General features: G+C 50.0%; 1 protein-coding gene across 5 annotated transcripts in view; it reads right to left on the reverse strand.

The window, feature by feature from the left end:
- Positions 1–20,950, reverse strand: part of LOC123757254 (uncharacterized) — a 43,476-nt gene that overhangs the window by 8,229 nt on the left and 14,297 nt on the right. For all 5 annotated transcript variants that reach the window (XM_045740777.2, XM_069323792.1, XM_069323791.1 and 2 more), the window contains 3 exons: positions 16,771–16,876; positions 2,609–2,715; positions 1,003–1,175 (listed from right to left, as the gene is read on the reverse strand). In XM_045740777.2, coding sequence (XP_045596733.1) covers positions 1,003–1,175; positions 2,609–2,715; positions 16,771–16,876 — 386 coding nt within the window. The remainder of the gene's footprint in view (positions 1–1,002; positions 1,176–2,608; positions 2,716–16,770; positions 16,877–20,950) is intronic.

Here is a 20,950-nt window from a genome sequence, read left to right on the forward strand (position 1 = left end):
TTACCCATGAAAAAATTGTGCTATCGTTTCATAATCGTTTACTATGCAAATGTGATTATCGTCACAAATGTTACTATGCCAATGCGATAATATAGCATAAAATTCCATTATAATTACATGATATATACAGTATACAGATTTTGTTCATGTGGTTTTCATAGTTCTATATGGTTGTAATGAAGTATACCAGGTCAACAAATATTATTTGAACATAATAAAGGCACTGTAGAAGGCCTACTGGCTGATGAGCGAGTTTGGATGGATAGGAGCTGCCCTGTCTGGCCCAGTACGCTTTCTTTGACAAGAAACGGAACTAAACTACAGCTGGCAACTTTGGAAGTCTGAATTCACAGACATCAGTGACAGGACTGAGGCAAAGATGGTGTGAAGGCTGGGAGCTCCTGGGGTACTGCCATCTGTTGGTGCTCAGTCATAACTAGAGGGGGGTTTGTGCTAGTTTCTAAATGGAGCCTGCGGAGTTGTTTGTCTGTTTCGGTACTTCGTTTTCTTGGACCCTTGCAGTTGTCTGAATTGTTTCATTTACATTTTGGATGTGTTCTTGGTGTGGGTGATTTGTAACAAGCCTCTGCTCTCTGTGCCTCTATAAGGGGGCCCCAGTTTCTGGCTCCAGCCTCTGGTAGGCCATACAGAACTCTAATGGCAGACAGACGCAACTCAGCAAGATAGCTTTAGGGAGCCACCATTCAGCTCCTCCAGAAAAAATGTGGGGGGACTTGAACAAGCCCAGATAATGGTAGAGGAGAACCCCCAGTAAACACTGGTAAAAAGGGCTAAGGAGGAGAGTCTGCAAGCATGACCCTCTACATGGGCAAGCAGAAACCCTAAAAGTACTAGCTCAAGAAAAACACACCCACTCCAAGACCTGCAGAGCTACTCACAGTAAAATAGGAAGACCAGACAGCTTTGGAGGGAAACCCCCACTTACAAAGACAAGGGAAGAGACCCCAACAGACTTCTGGACAAATGCTCATGTTTCTTTACCTTATTAGCTGGATTATTTCTAAAAGTTGTCTTCTGATAGTCAGCCACAACTTCAATCAGGAAACCTGTGGCCCATATGCCCCAGCCCACATAGTCTCTGGCTCCGAGGGGACGCTGCCGGGGAGACAACACTGCCAGCACACTTGGCAGAACTGTCACCAACACCCACACTCCTGTCCAGGGTTTAATGGCCTAGTTGTTATTTAATGGTCAAACAGTCATACAATGCTAAAACTTTATCACCGTAATCAGAATTACAGTACCTGTATGTCTAATAATCAATTTTGAAGTAAACAAAATTAATATAAAATTCAGCTTCAGAATGACATACGTGTTCTGAATCCTCGAGATGTTACATAAAGTATATGGACACTTCTCAGAAGGGGAGGATTACATATATAGACATTCCCCAAGAAGTTATATTTATGTTCATTTCCTGTGGGGTTGCAAACGCTGTCATTCTCTGAAGAGAGCTACACAAAAGGACACACCTTTCAGGGAACTAAGTACAGTATATATAAAAGACAATTCACGAGTTAAATACAGTAATATTGTATAAGGACATTTAAAGCAAAATTTAATGAATGCACTCATTTCTCTTCTGCTGCACATTTGTTATGGCAAGTTATATCCCCCCCCCTCCAGTGCAATTTGTTGAAGAAAAAACCAGCATTGAATGTAATGAAATTCCATTTTCTGGGTGAGCCCCGGAGGCTCCCTGGAGCTTATTGGGCTAATGTATTTTATATTAGACCAGGACATTAGCTATGGAGTTCGGACCTCCCAAGGACCACGAGCCAGAACTTCAGAGAGGTTTCAGGGAGCAATGGCCCAGGAAAACCCCCTTGTGGTTGGGGTTTTCCTTATCTGCCATCGACCGGGGTTAGGCACCCAAAAAGGTAGGCACAACAAAAGAAACCCCACATGGTGAGAAACTAATAACAAAAACAGAACAGAGGTAGAATTCCCTTCATTCCCAAGGAAACAAGCAAACAAACAAACGTAACACACTACTGCTGCACCGCTCGTTTGCGCAGCCCTCCCCTCCCCTCCCCGAGAGGGGGAGGGGAGGCCCCCGGACCTCACCGTGCCGGCTGCATAGCACTCCAGTTCAGAAGCTAAGCTTCAACCAATGCAAAAAAAATGCCGACCGGTGGGAGTGAGGGTTGCCAGGGAGCCTCTGGGGTTCACCCAGAAAAACAGCGTTTCATTACATTCAACACTAGTTTTCTGAGGGGAGCCCTTATGGCTCCCAGGAGCTACATACCCAGAAAGAAGGAAAAAGACAGGGATGTGGGAAAAAGGGAGGGAGGGAGGGATGCTGGGAAGATCAGATCAGCATCCAGATGCTGGGGACCCGGATGCTTCCCAGCATCCCTCCCTCCCTGACCGGAGGGAGGGATGGATGCTGGGAAGCCTCCGGGTCTCACCCAGAAAATGGCCTTTCATTACATTCAATGCTGGTTTTCTGGGGAAAGCCCTGTTGATGCCCCGGAGCTACCTCATTATTATATATAATAATAATAATAATAATTATAATAATAATAATAATAATAATATAATAATAATAATAATAATGAACTATCAAGAGCAAACAAAAACCTACCTTGCAAAGTCCAAACAAAAAGAAAGCGAGATGGATTTCCACGCGTCTTGTCAAATCGACGGTCTTTCCCATCTTTTACTATGCGGATGAAGAGGAACAGCCCCAATCTTGGAAAACAGCAAGTACACTATCTCAGTACAAACTTTTTTCTTCATATTTATGTGGGAATAGATATGTACACAATTATATTATCAAGGCAGAAAAAGGATTATACTTTATATTATTTACAAAATCCAATTTTCCATCATAAAACCAGTGTTGAATGTAATGAAATGCCATTTTCTGGGTGAGCCCCAGTGGCTCCCTGGAGCTATCAGACTGATAAGCGATATATATTAGTCTGGGGCATCAGTCAATTGGAGTTCAGCTTACCGGGGATCACGAGCTAGAACCTGGCCCCCATCCCCTTAGAGGGGCACAGGAAGCAATGGCATATGGAAACCCCCATGTGGTTGGGGGTATTCAGTGTCGGCCATCGATCCGGGTTAAGCACCCAGAAAGGTAGCCACAACAAAACAAACCCCACAGTAAGAAAATTGCAGCCGAAGATGGAACAGAGAGGCAGAACTCCCTCAACACCCAAGGAAATATCATACGTCATACACTGCCTCCGCACCACTTGTCCATGCAGCCATTCCCTCCCCGATAGGGAAGTAACCCCGGATCTCCTGCGCCGGATACTTACATCTCCAGTTCGTAGGCTGAGCATCAAAAGCAAAATGAAACCGCCAACTGGAGGGAGGGTGGATGCCAAGGAGTCTTCGAGGCTCACCCAGAAAATGGCGTTTCATTACATTCAATGCTGGATTTCTGTGGGGAGCCCCGTTGGCTCCCTGGAGCTATTTAACCAAAGACAAGTAAAAGAGGAACTTATCTGGGAGGAATCCTCAACTTGAAGTCGAGACAACTGGCTGCAACCTGCAACCCAAAGTCACAAACAAATGACCAGGACCAGGAATGATGACCAAATAACGGGTGGCCATAACCCAGTTCGACTTTCAAAATTCCCATGACCCAATGTCAGTCCAAGAGATGTTGTCGAACACGGCAGCCAAAGCAGCAAACTTACAAACGCCATGGGCACGAGGATAGACTGCAGGCTGGCTAGACTTAATAACCCTGCAGACGACCTGGGAAACCTGAGCCCTGGAACAGAGAATGAGGGAAACCGGATCACCCTAAAGCGCGTCCCCGGCCAATGAGGCCGAGGGACGCGCCAGATAATGGCAAAGGCTTCACCATTAATGGCTTCGCCAGATAATGGCGAACCATTAATGACCCAAGGGGCTCCTCCAGAAAACCACCGTCTCATTCTTTGCTAGAAGAGAAGGAAACCAGGTTGGCTCAGGCAGCACATGAGCAGGCTGGAGATGAAACAAATCACAAGAAAGCTTACGGAACATGGTGGAACTGACATCCAAGCTCAAGTTGAAGCGGCTCTGCCAGCACTGCATGATACGAGGTGACAGTATTCAGAATCAAACAGCGGTCCTGAAAAAGCCGAGAAAGAAAGAAAGAAAGGAAAAACAACATGATCAGAAACAAAAGACAATCTACATGCTAATGTAGAGCATGTAGATTGTCTGACATGCTAATGTCAGACTTTGGCATCAGTCATGTCTATGGAGCTCTTATGGGCCTACCGGGGACCACGAGCCAGAATCTGGCCCCCTCTAGAGGGGCAAGGGGAACAATGGCCTATAGAAACCACCATGTAATTGGAAGCATTCTATGTCTGCCATCGACTGGGTTAGGCACCCAGAAAGGTAGGTGTCCCAAAACAAACCCCTATTCTGGTGAAAATTGCAACCAAAAGCTGAACGAGTGGATAGAACTTCCCAAACAAAAACGAGCAAACTAGTATGATGTTATCTGTCATCGTGCCGCTGTCTGTGCAGCCCCCCTCCCCGGGAGAGGGATGGGCAGCCCCAGACCTACCGCGCCGGTGATCCACACCCCAGTTCTGAGGCTGGATGTCAAAACACGTGAAAAAAACGCCGACTGAAGGGAGGGAGGGATGCCGGGGAGCCTCCGGGACTCACCCAGAAAATGGCGTTTTATTACATTCAACGCTGGTTTTCTGGGGGGAGCCCCTATGGCTCCCCAGAGCTAACTACCCACAGAGGAAAAGAATAGAGACTTACCCAGGAGTCGGTCGCTGCACACTACTCAACTCGAAACCGAGACAACTGACTGCATCCCCCGACCCAAAGCGACACAGGCCCGACCAGGCCCAGGAAAGTTTACAAAGTAACGAGCAACCAGGACCCTGTTCGACCGCCAAAATTCCCGCCTCCGAATGTCAGCCCAGGACATATTGCCAAAGACGGTGGCAAGAGCCGCGAACTTGCGGACGTCATGGGCACGGGGATAGACCGCAGGCTGGCTAGCCTTAATAACCCTGCGGACGACCTGGGAGACCCCCACCCTCGAACAGAGAAGAAGGGAAACTGGATCAACCCAAAGTGCATCCACGGACACAGAAGCTGTGGCGTGCAAATAACGGCGGTGAGTTGCAACCGAACACAAAACATGATGCACCCCCGGCCAAACCAACCAAGAATCAACAACCCGGGGGACCCCTCCAAAACGTAGCAGTCTCATTCTTCTCCAGAAAAGAACGAGAAGGCTGCAGACGAACAAACCGATCACCCCAACCAAAGGCCGTCGGCCAAGCCGTTGGACACTGCCCGCAGGTGAACTGCTAGGAAAGCCAAACTCCGAGAACTCAGCAGACGAGTCACCCGAAGTGACTAGCGCCAAAGAGCCAAGGACCGCATTGAACCCCCCCGGTTCAGACAATGAACCACCGGGGAGCAGTCCAAATGGAGCCGGATCGTCGACCCATGGGCGACTCGAATTCTCTGAAGAGCAAACCACACCGCCGCGAACTCCCGCACAGTGCTGTGGGATCGACGGAAGGATGGACCCCACCATCCCTGGCTGGCCTGGTGAGCACTGGTCACAAAGCCCCAGCTGAGAGACGACGCGTCCATGAACACATCGAGCAAGGGCTCGAGTAGGCGCCAAGGCACTGAACCCCGAAAAACCCGAAGAGGAAGCCAGCGATGCAGCAACTGATGCAAAGCTCCCGGGGTCCGAACCCAGCGATCGCGAGAGGGGCGGAAGGGACGTCCCCGAAGGAACCAGAACAGCCGACGAAGTCAAACCCAACCCAGCGGGTAGACTAGCATCGCGAAGTTCAAGCTCCCGCACAGACGCTCAAGCAACCGCCGGGTGACCCAGGAGCCCCCCTGAAACAGGCACAAGCGGGACCGCAGCCGCAGAAGAGACTCCGGAGGAAGAGACAAGGAAGTGGTTCGAACGTCCCACACAAGCCTCAGCCAGGTCTGAACCTGGGAGGGAACCAGATGGGACTTCCTCCAGTTCACCAAGAACCCAAATCCGGCGAGCCGAGAAAGAACCAGATCCCTGGCTAGCAAACAAGCGGACTGGCTGGGAGCCCAAACCAGCCAGTCGTCGAGGTAGGCCAACACCCGAACACCTAACAGACGCAGACGGGTCACCACGACCCGCGTAAGGCGCATGAAAACCCAAGGTGCCAGGTTCAAACCGAACGGAAGACAACGAAAGTGGTAAGCACGAAGCCCCACAACAAAACTGAGCCAGTCCCTGAACCCCGGATGAATTGGGATGTGCCAATAAGCGTCCCGGAGGTCCAGGGACACCATCCAAGCGACCGGCTCCAACAGGAGCCGAACCTGGGACAGCGTGGTCATTCGAAAGGAGGGGCAATGAACGCAGGGGTTCAGACGGGACAAGTCCAGACTGAACCGCAGGTTCGCGCAGTCCCGTTTCAGAACTGGAAACAGATGAGAAACCCATCTGAGGGACGTCGTCGTTTCGACCACGCCCAAGCGAACCCACTCCAAGATGATCTGACAGAGCGCAGGGGAAGAAGCCTGCCCCGCCAGCCCCAAACCCCCCCCCCCCCCACGCAGGGAAAACGGCCACCCAACGCCACCGGAGGCCATGCGAAACAACCTGAAATGCCCACAAATCATGGAACCAGGCGTGAGCTAACAGCGCAAGCCTCCCCCCCATTGCCCCATCAATGGGGTGAACCGTGAAAGGGCTGGCGCCCCTTACGAGACCCAGAACCTTGCACAGAGCGAACACCGCGCCGACCAGATGATGGTGGGTCCGAAGGAGGAGCCAAACCCGAACCTGACACCAGTGGCCTACCACGACGAGAGGAACCCCCTAGCCTTGGCACAATCCTTCTGGGAAGGCCCACCATGGGACCCCCGGAAAACCAGCAAGTCCGACATAGGACGGCAAGAAGCCGAAGCAGCCTGAATATACTGCGCAACGGCTGAAGCCTCAAACAAGAGAGGGCAAAAAGGGGAAGACATCCTAAGAGCCAAGGCCCAAGTGGATTCCACAGAGGACGCAAGCACCATCTGCCGACACGTGAGCCGGGAGGCATAAAACAGAGCTACTGCATCCCGCAAGATCAGTGCGAAAAGCTTCAGCAAGGCAGTCGACGAGCGAGCCGCCGAGGTCAAGGTGCCAGACCCTGGAACAGTCCCAAACGTCCCCACATCCTCCGTGAGCCAGTCAGAAGACAGCTCCAGGAGGGAAAAGAAGCGCAAGGCCGCAACCAAAAGGCCCTGAGCGCGCTAGTCCTCCGCCACCTGCGCCGAGGAAAAGAGGGGAACTTGCACATGGAGCTGAACAACACCAACATCCCGGGGAAGGGCAGGAGCAAACAAGCACTCATTGAGGTGCTCAAGGTCACCCCCCCCGGAAAACCTGAAGCACCGTTGAAGCCTCCCGCCACTCAAGCGTGCAGGAACAGCAGGAGTGCCAAGCCTCAAAGATAAAGACAGGACAGTTCGCCAGCCAGGATGACTCCAGAACCTCGTAACGGAGCCAGAAAGGGAACGAAGTCCCAAACCTGAAACCCGAGGGATCCATTGCCGAGGCATAATCCAGGTCACGCAGGAGGTTTGCCGCAAGGGCCATCCGCACCGCAGCAGGTTGGATGCGATAAGCCAAACACCTCCGGAAAGACAGAACCGAAGCACCCGGGGGAACACTGAACTGAACCAGGGAAGGGGCAGACACCAAATCTAACTCGTACGCAGAAGGGGGAAAAGAAAACCCCCACTCCTTGTAACAGTAAGCCCCACTCAAAGGGTAGAAAAACCCAGGCAGGGTCCAGTGGGGCCCAAGGCCCCCAAGTCAGCCCCTCCCCAGCCCCAGGGTCCTCTTCAGCAGAACTCGGGGCCGAGTCCTCCCCCCAAGCACCGACCCCCACTAGACGAGGTACTAGACAAGGCCGGCGCAGCCGTAGAAGCCGGATAGAATGAGGCCCACTGGTCAGACCCAGAGGCTTCGACTGGGGGAGGAGACTTGCATGCCTCCATCGTCACACCGGAAGGGGCATCACCCAAGGCTGCCCGAGTCTCAAGACCAAACAACCCCTGCCCCGACTCCGAAACCCTCGGACGTTTTGGGGCTGGAAGCAGAGGAGGAGGACCAGAATGAACAACAGGAGGGAATGGACCAGGGGGTGCAGACTGAACCAGGGTCGAAGCAACCCCCACCCCCAAGTCCGGGTCCCTACATGTATAAGCAAAACGGGGCATCCGGGTGAGCAACCAACCTAGGGCGTTGCAACAACCGAAACCTAGAATGCAACGCCTGTGCAGCCTGTACCCAAAGATGATCATCCATAGATTGGGTAAATTGAGGCTGCGTGACGGAGGCAAAAACAGTGACAGTCGCCCTGAGACAAGGGGACCGAACAACCCTCAAACTCGCACGAAGCAAGGGGGGACCCCGGGGTCACATCCATTGGACCCACGCGTCCCCTAGGGGATTCCCAGGGTCCTGAGCGTTTACTTGAAGAGAACTCGCACTCAGGTAAACCTAGGCAGGGTACTGCTAACCAGCACTCAAAACTACCAAACAAAACGTCTAAAGCTGAACCCCAGGGATGTGTACACTCACGGGGACCAAGCAGGGGGCACCATCAAGTATGAGGGTGAGGCCAAACACCAGTGGCAAATAGGGCAGAACCCCCCCCACCAAGGCAAAAACAAAACCCAGCAAGAGGACAACGTACCCCAAGGAACAGAGCCGGCCACTGTGATAGGTGACAACTAGCTGCACAGCACCCTGCGCCCCTACAAGTGCAAAAACTGCCTCTTACCTTAAGGTAAACTAGGGGAGACAAAACCCCCAAGGACCCAAAAAGCGGCCGAGAAACCGAAGCAGTAAAACGGACACACAGAGGCAGATCCCAAGGAACTTGTGAAAGGTAACCCCAAGATCCAAGGGCAGTACTTACAAGACACCTAGGGAAGGGAACCCTAGGCGCATGCAGCCCGATTACTGAGGAATAACTCCTGGCTCTCGCACCCCTGGAGTACAGCAGCCACACACAAGGCACAGCGCCGCAAAAATACTGGAGCCAGAGCACACAACCGAGCCGATAGCATCAGCCTCAAGAACTGGGGTGTGGATCACCGGCGCGGTAGGTCTGGGGCTGCCCTTGCCCCTCCTGGGAAGGGGGGCTGCACAGACAGCGGCACGATGACAGATAACATCATACTAGTTTGCTCGTTTTTGTTTGGGGAGTTCTATCTACTCGTTCGGCTTTTGGTTGCAATTTTCACCAGAATAGGGGTTTGTTTTGGGACGCCTACCTTTCTGGGTGCCTAACCTGGTCGTAGGCAGACATAGAATGCTTCCAATTACACGGGGGTTTCTATAGGCCATTGCTTCCCTTGCCTCTCTAGAGGGGGCCAGGTTCTGGCTCGTGGTCCCCGGTAGGCCCATAAGAACTCCATACACATGACTGATGCCAAAGTCTGACATTAACATATCAGCCTAGTAAGCTCCGGGGAGCCGTAGGGGCTTCCCCCAGAAAGTACCATCTAAACAGGAGGATGGGTTGGATACTTCACAACTCGCACATTGAATGCTTGTTTCTCCGCACAACAGTTCACGTGGGTACATTTCCCACATCCGAGTCTTGTTTACATTCTCTGGCAGGTTGTTTTAACATTCCTGATTGTTTCCATGTTTGACTCCATAATTGACACACAGTGGCTGCTGGCTTTATGTCTCTTGATGCTGGGCTGCCTTTTTTCTTACATGTTGATATGATACAGATGATATTGCTGGCATCTGCCATTTTAGAAAGGGGGGCTGTGGTAGGCCTGAGCCCAATTTCATCTTTATACCTATATTTTGCAACAGCATTTGTGGCAGTTTTGAATGGGTGAGAAGGGTGTTACTAAGGAGGCTTTGTATGGGTGAGAAGGGTGTTACCAAGGAGGCTTTGTATGGGTGAGAAGGGTGTTACCAAGGAGGCTTTGTATGGGTGAGAAGGGTGTTACTAAGGAGGCTTTGTATGGGTGAGAAGGATGTTACCAAGGAGACTTTGTATGGGTGAGAAGGGTGTTACCAAGGAGACTTTGTATGGGTGAGAAGGATGTTACCAAGGAGACTTTGTATGGGTGAGAAGGGTGTTACCAAGGAGGCTTGTATGGGTGAGAAGGGTGTTACCAAGGAGGCTTTGTATAGGTGAGAAGGGTGTTACCAAGGAGGCTTTGTATAGGTGAGAAGGGTGTTACCAAGGAGGCTTTGTATGGGTGAGAAGGGTGTTACCAAGGAGGCTTTGTATAGGTGAGAAGGGTGTTACCAAGGAGGCTTTGTATAGGTGAGAAGGGTGTTACCAAGGAGGCTTTGTATAGGTGAGAAGGGTGTTACAGAAATTAAGTGCTAGTAAACATATCTCAATGCAGACTCATGCTTGACTTAGAGCAAAGAGCAAAAAACCAGCGTTGAATGTAATGAAACTCCATTTTCTGGGTGAGTCCCGGAGGCTCCCTGGAGCTATCCAGGCTGAATGGATATGTATAACTTTCTGGCATCAGTCAAAGTGTATGGAGTTCTTGCCTACCAGGGACCACGAGCCAGAACCTGGCCCCCTCAGAGAGGCACAAGGAGCAATGGCCTATAGAAACCCTCTTGAGGTTGGGAGCATTCTATGTCTACCATCGACCAGGACAGGCACCCAGAAAGGTAGACGCCCCAAAACAAACCCCTATTCTGGTGAAAAGATTGCTACCGAAAGCCAAACGAGTGGGACAGAACTCCCCCCAAAAAATTAGGAAACTAGCATGACGTCATCACGTCGCCACACCACCATCTGCGCAACCCTCCCTCCCCGTGAGGGGGTAGGGGAAGCCCCAGACCCCTCCATGCCAGGTATCCAACTGGCAGATTCTTAGGTTGGATGTCAAAATACGTAAAAAACACCGCCGACCGGAGGGAGGGAGGGATGCCTAGGGAGCCTTCGGGACTCACCCAGAAAATGGCATTTCATTACATTCAACACTGGTTTTCTGGGAGGGGGGGGGGCCCTATGGCTCCCAAAGCTATCTCACCAAAGGTAAGGAAAAGAGGGAAAGAACCGGGAGGCGGATGCAATGCACCCAAACCAAAAACAAAAACCACAGGCCAAACCAAAGGACCCTGCAGACGACCCGGGAGACCCAAACCCCCGAACAGGAAGGAAGGAAGGAAGGGAACCCAGGCAAATCAAAACGTGCCCACAGCCCCAGAGTCCACGTGTTACGGCTCTCTTGGGTCGCAACTGGGTTCTTTCTCTGATGTCAATAGAGTTTGGGTATCCGGCCCCAAGTTAGTAGTGGCTTTCAAGGAGTGTGTTCTGTAACGCAAGTAAATTAAAGGGGAAGGGAGACAAAGGCAAAAACTTAAATATATAATTATCACCGTCACCATAAATAATATATATTTTATCACACGGGGGAGGTATAAACACTATTATGTACAATATGGTCTTCCTCTGAAGACGCGGAGTGTTCCACGGTGCTCAACGATGCTTAGCCCTTGGTCCTCTTGTGGCCTCACGATGAATCCTTCGATTCTCTCGAGTCTACCCTGGCCACAGGCCAGCCAAATCACAGCTCCACTGGGGGCACCGTCGTGGAGGCCGTCAACCACAAATCCAGCCTGTAGCTGGCAGGTTCCAATCAGTTCCACTGGTTAGGCCACTCCACGACCGATACTAGGATAGCGAGCCCTAGGCAGGAGCCTCGTGTGATCCCACAGATCACTCTCCTCACCACAACACCCCAGTGGTTAGTCTTCTCCACTAGTCAGCCCCGGGTACGACAATCCCTGGTTCTGCCACTTCACAGGCAGGCTAACACAACAGTGTTCATCCGGGGGGTGACTCACAGCTCCAACAGCAAATGCGTGGAGGTTCTACAGGCTGCCTTGGGTAGACTGATCCGACTTCCATTACAGCAGTCCCAGGTCGACTCTGTAATCGGACACGTCATCAGTAATAGGGACACTCTAGGGCACCTCACTTACAGGCTTAGACACAAACGCCCACCTATCCACTCCATAGATGGCGTTGCTGTCTAAGCTCCACCTCACCAGAGGTCAGCAGCGGCTGTGTTATGAGCTGATCAGGACGGGAAACTAGCCCTTGTGGCCAGTATTTCTCGTTCTCACTAGATGGCGTCGTCCATTTGGAGGGGGTTTCGGGAGCTGACCCACAGATGGCGTGGTCGTCACTGCTCCGGGCTCGGACGCTGGACTCGGGTCTGTAACACCACGACACACAGAAAACGGCGAAGAGCCGCAACCAAACACCACATGAAGCACCCACGGCCCAAACAACCAAGCCACAACCCAAGGGCCCCACTGGAAAACAACAGACCCAAATATTACCCGAAAAGAAGGGTTATCTTGAGGTTATCTTGAGATGATTTCGGGGCTTTTTTAGTGTCCCCGCGGCCCGGTCCTCGACCAGGCCTCCACCCCCAGGAAACAGCCCGTGACAGCTGACTAACACCTAGGTACCTATTTTACTGCTAGGTAACAGGGGCATTCAGGGTGAAAGAAACTCTGCCCAATGTTTCTCGCCGGCGCCTGGGATCGAACCCAGGACCACAGGATCACAAGTCCAGCGTGCTGTCCGCTCGGCCGACCGGCTCCCCGGTAGGGGACTGCAGCAAAAGAACAACCTACCACCAGGACCAAAGTAGCAAAAAACACACAAGAACCGAAGGGGCCACAACAACTGAGGAGAAGATAACCCTCCCCCCTCGACCAACGACCAAGACAGCACCGGAAGCGCATAAGCAGGCCGGAGGTGAAAAAACAAACCAGACAGCTAGCGGAACGGAGCAGAAGGAACAGCAAGACCAAATGCAAGCAGGAGCGAACCCGCCAGCGCCGCCTGAGACGAGGCAACAGCACTCGGCACCGATTAACAGTCCCGGAACAACCCCGAAGGGAAGGATAAGACAACCCTATCAGAGATCGCAGTACACCTACGCAGTGATAGGAAAACCGGAAGGACCGCCAGGAACTACCCACTGCCTCCGAGACGAAGCACGCAGGCGGGAGACCAACAATGAAGCCACCAGCGCCCACACAAGGGACAAGAACCCAAGACAAAAAACCCCGAGATGCAAAGACTCGAGGGGAAGAACGAACCAGCTGGGTACAGGGCTGGACCGAACTGCAAGAGAGGCGGAGCCGGTGGAAAACCCGCAGGATCAGACACCGAGCAAAGAAGCGCCCCAACCAAAGCAGGCAAAGAACCAGGGAATAGGAAGAGGCCAACAAGGATATGAGGACCACGAACCGAAATGCAAAGCGAAAACAGCACCCCTGCAACCTGCATCAGTAGTGCAAGTAGCCCCAGCAGGGAAGAAGGATGCACGCATCACCGAGGTATATATGAGGAGAACTTCCCAGGACATGAACCACACGAAAACAAAAAGAACGTCCCCGAAAGGAACAAAAAACAGGAGCCAGGACCATAAACCTAGCTCCACCCATCCCAACGAAAAGGAATCTTAAGGGTAGGAGTGGGTGAACGGAAGCAACACCCACCTGCAGGCAGTGCAAGCACCTCGCATACCACATACAAAAGACCAAACCCGGAGTATGCGGCCCCAGCATAGAGCCCGGACCCCATTTGGAAAAATGCAGAGGTAAGCCCCGAGGCTAGCCCCAGAGCGAAGAGGCACAAGTTACGAGGACAGGCTGCGGGAATGTAACACACGACATGAAGACAGAAGAGGAAGGGGAGACAAGAACACAACCAAAAAAGTCTCAGAGGAAATAAAAGGGTAGAGAATGATAAACTAGTGAACACGGTGGTACGCAAAGAAGGGGACAAGGATCCACCGGGATAGTAGAAAGAAATCTGTCAGTGTCAAAGCAGGCAACAGATGTTAGGCAGTAGCCAGCGGTGTGGCGGAGGCAGACACCAGACTCAGCGCCAAAGGGAGAGATGAAAGAGCCCAAAAGGCTCAGGAATCGGCACACCAGTTGAATGACAGCTGAGAAGCAGGACCAAGGAGTAAGAGCACAACCCCCGCAAGCAAAACTAAGGGAGGACAACCAAGCGAGGACAAAAACTGGCAGGGATTAGAGAGCACAAAATACAGAGAAAAGATTCAGGCGCCGAAAGACTAAACAAAAGGCACCAAAGACTGAGGTTGCGTCCCACAGTACACTGACAGAGGAAGGTCACGGCAAGACTCACGCAAAGTGGCCAAGCAAAACTCACAACATCCCACACCCCACCAAAATCGAGAACCAGCGCCTGGCCAATAGCATCGCCAGACCGCACAATCTCACCTGCAGAGCGGGGACCGTGGTACAACACAGTCAAGCCGAGTAATAAACCAGGAGCATTGCTAATGGAGCACGTCCAGAGATGCGCACCCAGCAGAAGCCGAGGTGCAGGACAGAGGCGGAGGTGGCGCCACGGAACACCAAAACATGTACACCGCCCAAAAACAAAATGATCACCCCGGACCCTGCGCCCGAGGTATGAACCGCACCACCCACCCACTGGTGGCACAGTTCGTACACCAGTCGTATATACACATATCATACACACACCAGCAACGAGTATGTAACGAATAAGAGGAATGTCAAGACAGGAAGGAGAGACAAAGGGAATACAAAAAAAAAGGCGAAAGAGAATCAAAAGTAAACAAGGAGAATGGAAGCGAACTAACGAGTCCGAAAAGGGACTAGAGGGAACCACACCGGAAGTCAACAGACATTCCAATAATATCGGAAGAATCGAAAAATGTCGCGAACCCTTGAGAATCTTACAGAGGCACATACGGGCCCAAAGACACCCTTGACCAAGGAACATGCAGGGAACCTAATACGAAGGGAACATTATCGCACAAAAGTAGGGAAAGGGGGTGAAAGCACCTCCAGGAACGACGGAACCGACGGACCCGAAGGACACGGAACCAAATCCGGGTAGGGGCAGACCAAACCAACAGGAATGCAGAGGGGGAAGGAACAAACCCCCTCAGAGGAACTGCCAGCCCTGCTCCTAGGGGACAAAAACCCCAAGCAGGGCCAAACGGGGCTTAGGCCCCCCAGGCAACCCCTCCCCAACCCTGGGAACCTCCACGGCAAGACCCCCACAAGCCCCGGTCTCAAGAAAAGGCTGGGGCAGCTGTAAAACTCTAAGGAAGGAAGTCCACTGGTCAGACCCTTACACACGGCTGGAGGAACAGGCTCGAAGGCATCTGCTGCCATCCTGGAAGAAGAAAACCCCCGAGACCACCCGAGTGTCAAACACCAACGAAACCCTGCCCCGACCCCGAAACCACAGACATGTCGGAGCCGGAAGGAAAGGGGAGGAATCAACTGCACAACCGAAGGGGAAGGACCAGGAGGGGTGGATGGAACCAGAGCCCCCACCCCCAAGTTCGGGTCCCTATCACCAAAACAGGGCAGTCTCAGGACATCCAGGGCTGCAATTAATTAAGTGCGTTGCAGCAACCTAAACCCAGCCTGCAACGTGGCTGTTGCCTGTACCCGCACATCAGAATGAGTGGTGTGGGAAAACTGGAGTACGAACAGACAACCAATGTCACATGACTCCAGGTCAAGGAACCACCGACTCAACAGGCAGCATGGCGGAGACAAAACCAGTGAGTATCACCCTGAGACAAGGTGACAGAGCAACCATCAAACTCACAGGAAGGGAGAGGGGACTCAAGGTCACCTCCATTGGGCCACAGAGCCCCCATGGGGATTTCCAGGGCCCTTAGCCTTGTGTACACGCTAAGGGAAGCCCAGGCAGGGTACTGCGAACTGGCGCCCTAGTCTACCGAACAATCTGCTAAAAGCTGAACCCCCAGGATGTGTACACTCGCGGGGGCCAAGTGGGAGACTCCACCAAGCGAAGAGAAGAACAAGGAGACCCTCCCACTAGGCAGAAAACAAAAACAAAAGAAAAACCCCGCAAGAGGACAATGCATCCAAGCGGAACAGAGCCGGCCACTATAATTGTAGAAGACCCTGGCGCCCCTACCAGTGACGAAAACAACCTCCTACCCAGAGACAAACTCGGGCAAAAAAAAAAAAAGCTGACCCCAAGGGCGGCCCAGTACTGAGCAGTAAAAGACACAGTGGAGGTAGATCCCAAGGTGGCTTGTGGAAGGAGGCCCCAAGCCCCCAAGGGTAGTACTCACAGGGCACCTAGGGAAGGAAACCCTAAGCACATGCAGCCCGAGTACCGTGGAATATCACTCCTGGCTCACACACCACCTGTAGAGACAAGGCACAGAACTGAAACAAAAGTGGAGCCAGAGGCACCCGACTGGCCAGTAAGCCCACCAGCCAAGAACAGCCAGTTGGATAGCCGGCACGGAGGGTCTGGGGCTTCCCCTTCCCCCTGCCGTGGAGGGGGGGGGCTGCGCAAACAGTGGCGCGGCGACGTGATGACATCATGCTAGTTTGCTAATTTTGTTTGGGGAGTTCTGTCCACTCGTTCAGCTTTCGGTAGAGATCTTTTCACCAGAATAGGGTTTTATTTTAGAGCGCCTACCTTTCTGGGTGCCTGTTCTGGTCGATGGCCAACATAGAATGCTCCCAACCTCAAAGGGGGTTTCTATAGGCCATTGCTCCTCATGCCTCTCTGAGGAGGCCAGGTTCTGGCTCATGGTCCTCGGCAGGCAAGAACTTCATGCACTTTGACTGATGCCAGAAAGTTATACATATCCATTCAGCCTGGATAGCTCCAGGGAGCCATAGGAGCTCCCCCCCAGAAAATTTAATAATATAATAAGTAATATAGAAACAATTATATGACCAACCTTAAGGCCCATATGGCAACACAGCCTGTCTGGATTGCCTGACGAGGATGCCCGGAGTTGTTCCATTTGTAGTTCAAATATACTAGAAGGATGAATGTTACTGCACCTGAAATTTAGAATTGACTACTATCATCAGAATAGTGGACTAATATCATGATTAAGTTTTGCATACATCTTGAAACACACTACAAGTACAGTAGTCTTATTCACACAGTACAAGTTACACAGTCTTCTATTTAGCTAGTACTTATAGTAATGATGAGGAACATAGTACTGTATATATATATGATGTCATGTGAATCCCTTGCATAGCAGTGGAACTGCCTTTCTCTTCACCTTCACTGCCTCTGCACTGGAAGTCTACATCTACACCAGCCCAGATGAGTCATCAGTCCTGCCACCTCTCCATACCCCCCAGGGCCTGGCACGGCCTGGTACGACTCGGAGACAAGCCGGGCACCTCTGCTGTAACCGGTAGTTTGCCCCCACAAACAAGCAGTTAGCCACCTTCAACTGGCAGTGGTGCAACTCAACACAAAGGCCCTGCCAGCCACAAACGAGCAGTTTGCTAGTTGACCAAGTGTCCACCCTGCGTTGATACCAGACGAGTTATCACCGCCGGACTATATAAAGGGCGCCGCCTCCCTGGAGAGCCAGTCTCTCTCTTAGTGCTCTTGGAACACCTTGGTGTGTTTCACCCGTCGTCTGACTTCAGCCAACGCCGTGTGTCTGATGCCGTGGTGGTATGGTAGCTGTCTTCAGTACACCAGTACATCTTTTTGCTTTGTACTAGAGTTAAACTTTCGTTTATTTATTTGATATGCTATATAATAATAGCCAAGTATTGTCATGTGTCATTTTTGTTCATTAATATTTCAGTAAATTGTTTTAATTATTTATTTGATGATTTTAATTTGTTTCCACCTACGACTTACACACTGCAAGGCCAATCGCAGCTTTTTTTTTATTTGTGTGAGGGAGAGCCATACCATCTTGGTTCAGTATAGCTGTGATACCACAACCCGTCACAATGACAAAAGTTACGAAAGTCGAAATCATTATTGAATTTGGACAACCCGGAAAAGATTTTGTATTTATGTTGCAAAGACAACCTAAACTAACCTAACCTAACTTTCCTAGGCCTAATACATGCTATCTGAGGCTTAATATAGAACATATATGTGCTATATTACGCCTAAGAATATTTAAATCTGTTTAGCTTTATTTTTTTGAACCCTATAAAGTAAAGAGTACCAAATTCTACCAATTGCCTTTTACATCAATGTTTGTACTATGGTGCCCATAGTTACTACAAGAACTATCTAAACAGGAAGATGGGTTGTGGTACATTATCTTTACCCTGTATCCCACCTTTTTATCAGGTGGGGAGGCATGAATTGGCCTTCAAGGAAAAAACCCATCACTTGAATGTAATGAAATGCTTCTTTCTGGTAGAGCCCTGTGGGCTCTCTGAGGTTGTTTCACTGAGGTGGCTTCCCACTACTGGACCAGATCAGTCATAAGAGTCATATTTGGTCTACCAAGGACCAGAGCTGGAACCTCACAGAGGCACAAGGAGCTGGGGATTGTTGTCATCACCCACACCAGGAATGAATCCATTAAGTCAGATAAGCAATACAGACAACTACAAAGTTCATAGAAAATGACTCCCTGAAGATAACTACCCACAGAAAACAAGGAAGACATGAGACTAAACAGGGAGGAAGAAGGAGGGGGAGGGGGGGGTTAGGTAAAATATGAAAATAAATGAGAATATTTATGAATTTCTAGACATTTTAATTATTTAGAATTTTAATAAGTGTAAATAATTTGGAAAACTGCAATAAAATTGTGATCCACAAACACTGGCAAGAATCATGTGCCACAAAGATGATTTCATCATATCCAGTATTGTTGCATGTTGTGATGATATAGGGAAGTACTGTACTTTTTTTTTTAATTTGCTGAAGGTGAGGGAGACCTGCTGTTTAATACCAAAATATCTAAATTTGTTCTTTAAACTTTTACAAATGTGTGTACATTTTACTCACTCATGTGGATTTTATCATATCCAGTTGAATCTATTAAAACAAGTGAAGAGCTGATGACTTGTTCAAGATGTCTTCAAAATTTTAAGTTTTATAAAGAAAAAATTCTACTTAACACTTTCGTTCACCGTGCGCACGAGCCCCGCACTACCCCAGGTGGGTTTCATCGTTTCACGGGAGTGCGCGGTAATCCTGAAAAGTGTATACTCTTTTCAACTTTGTCACCTCAATTCTCGTCCAAGGTTTTTCAATTTGGTATCATTGTGTTCGCAATAGACTACAGGACTCTAGACTCTACAGGACTAAAGGCATATAAAGTCCAAAAGCCCGGCGTACCATCCACAACAAACAGAGAAAGTGAGTGCGTGTTACCCGGGAGCACGCAAGAGCGATAAAATGTGTACACTCTTTTCACTTTTGTCACCTCAATTCTCGTCCTAGGTCTTTCATTTTGGTATCACTGTGTTCGCAATAGAATTTTATACAGGAGTATATACATATAATGTCAAAAACCGCAGCACGCTCCACCCACCGACGTGATGAAAGTGGCCCAGAAAGAGAACACTGCGCCACCCTAAGGTCCCTCTCATTACATTAGAGAGCGCAGGTAATACTGAAAAGTGTATACTCTTTTTCCACTTTGTCATCTCATTTCTTGTCCTAAGTTTTTCAATTTGGTATCAATGTGTTCGCAAAAGAATTCTCTACAGGACTAAATGCATATAAAGCCCAAAAGCCCAGCAAGAAAGTGAGAAAGTAAGAACGTATTACCCAGAACCACGCAAGAGCAATAAAATGTGTACTCTCTTCACTTTGGACATCTCAATTCTCATCCTAGATCTTTCATTTTGGTAATATTGTGTTCGCAATAGAATTCCCTACAGGAGTATATGCAAATATAAAGTCCAAAAGCCAGGCATACCACCCACAGCAAACAGAGAAAGGGACAGAGTGTAATCTCAGTGAGCGCTTATAAAATGGGTATGCTCTTTTCAACTTTGTTACCTCAATTCTGGTCCTAAGTCTTTCATTTTGGTATCAATATATTTGCAATGAAATTCCCTACATGAGTATATGCATATAATATCCAAAACCACGGCGCGCCCCTCCCGAAGCCACCACCAATTTGCCACCGCCAACGCAATGCTGCGTCATTACCAGAAGTACGTCTAGTAAAAAACGACGCAATGCTGCGTCGTTACCAAGCGAAAGTGTTAAAAGAAGACTCTTTGCAAAGATGTGATTAAATTAAAAGTGTGATTAAATTAAAGCCGAATACAATGACCTGTTGTATTATTCTTCACTTGTCCCAGCAAAACAACAAATTGCTTCAGAAAGATCCTAAACTAATTAACAAAACTATTAACCCTAAGTTATACTGCAATAATGCACTAAACTAACAGAAAAGTCTCTCAGGGATTATAGTATTTGTTTCAAGGATAACCACTAGGAACACCCGGTACTGTTCGGTAATTTCAAACATTCTTACAGCATGCCAGGGATGCGTAAATGTCAGGTTATGATTCTTTATGTACACACAAGCAGAAAGGTTTAAAACACTTTGTACACCAATTGCCCACTGAGCCATCACCACAGAACACCAGTAATGTTGCAGTGAAAAGTGGCATCAGCATTAATAAACCTATTTGTATTCTACAGTGTGAAAGACAAAACCAGCGTTGAATGTTATGAAACACCATTTTCTGGGTGAGTCCTGGAGGCTCCCCGGCAACCCTCCTACCCTCTGGTCGGCAGTTTTCACGTATTTTGATATCCAGCCTTGAAACTGAGGTGTGGATCTCGGTGTGAGGGTCTGGGGCTCCCCCTTCCCCCTCTCGGGAAGGGGGAGCTGCGCAGACGTGCGGTGCGGCTCGTGTGATATCATGCTTGTTTGCTCATTTTTCCTTGGGGAAATTCTGTCCATTTATTTAATTGTTTTTATTGGTTTCACCAGAATAGGGGTTTGTTTAGAGGTGCTTACCTCTCTGGGTGCCTGTCCTGGTCGATGGCAGATATAGAATGTTCCAAAATCACACATGCATTTCTATAGGCCATTGCTCCTCATGCCTCTCTGAGGAGGGCCAGGTTCCTTTCTGTGGTCCCCGGTAGGCCTAGAACTCCACCCACATTGA

The sequence above is a fragment of the Procambarus clarkii genome, chromosome 13 (assembly GCF_040958095.1).
Source record: "Procambarus clarkii isolate CNS0578487 chromosome 13, FALCON_Pclarkii_2.0, whole genome shotgun sequence".
NCBI classification, from domain to species: Eukaryota; Metazoa; Arthropoda; class Malacostraca; order Decapoda; family Cambaridae; genus Procambarus; species Procambarus clarkii.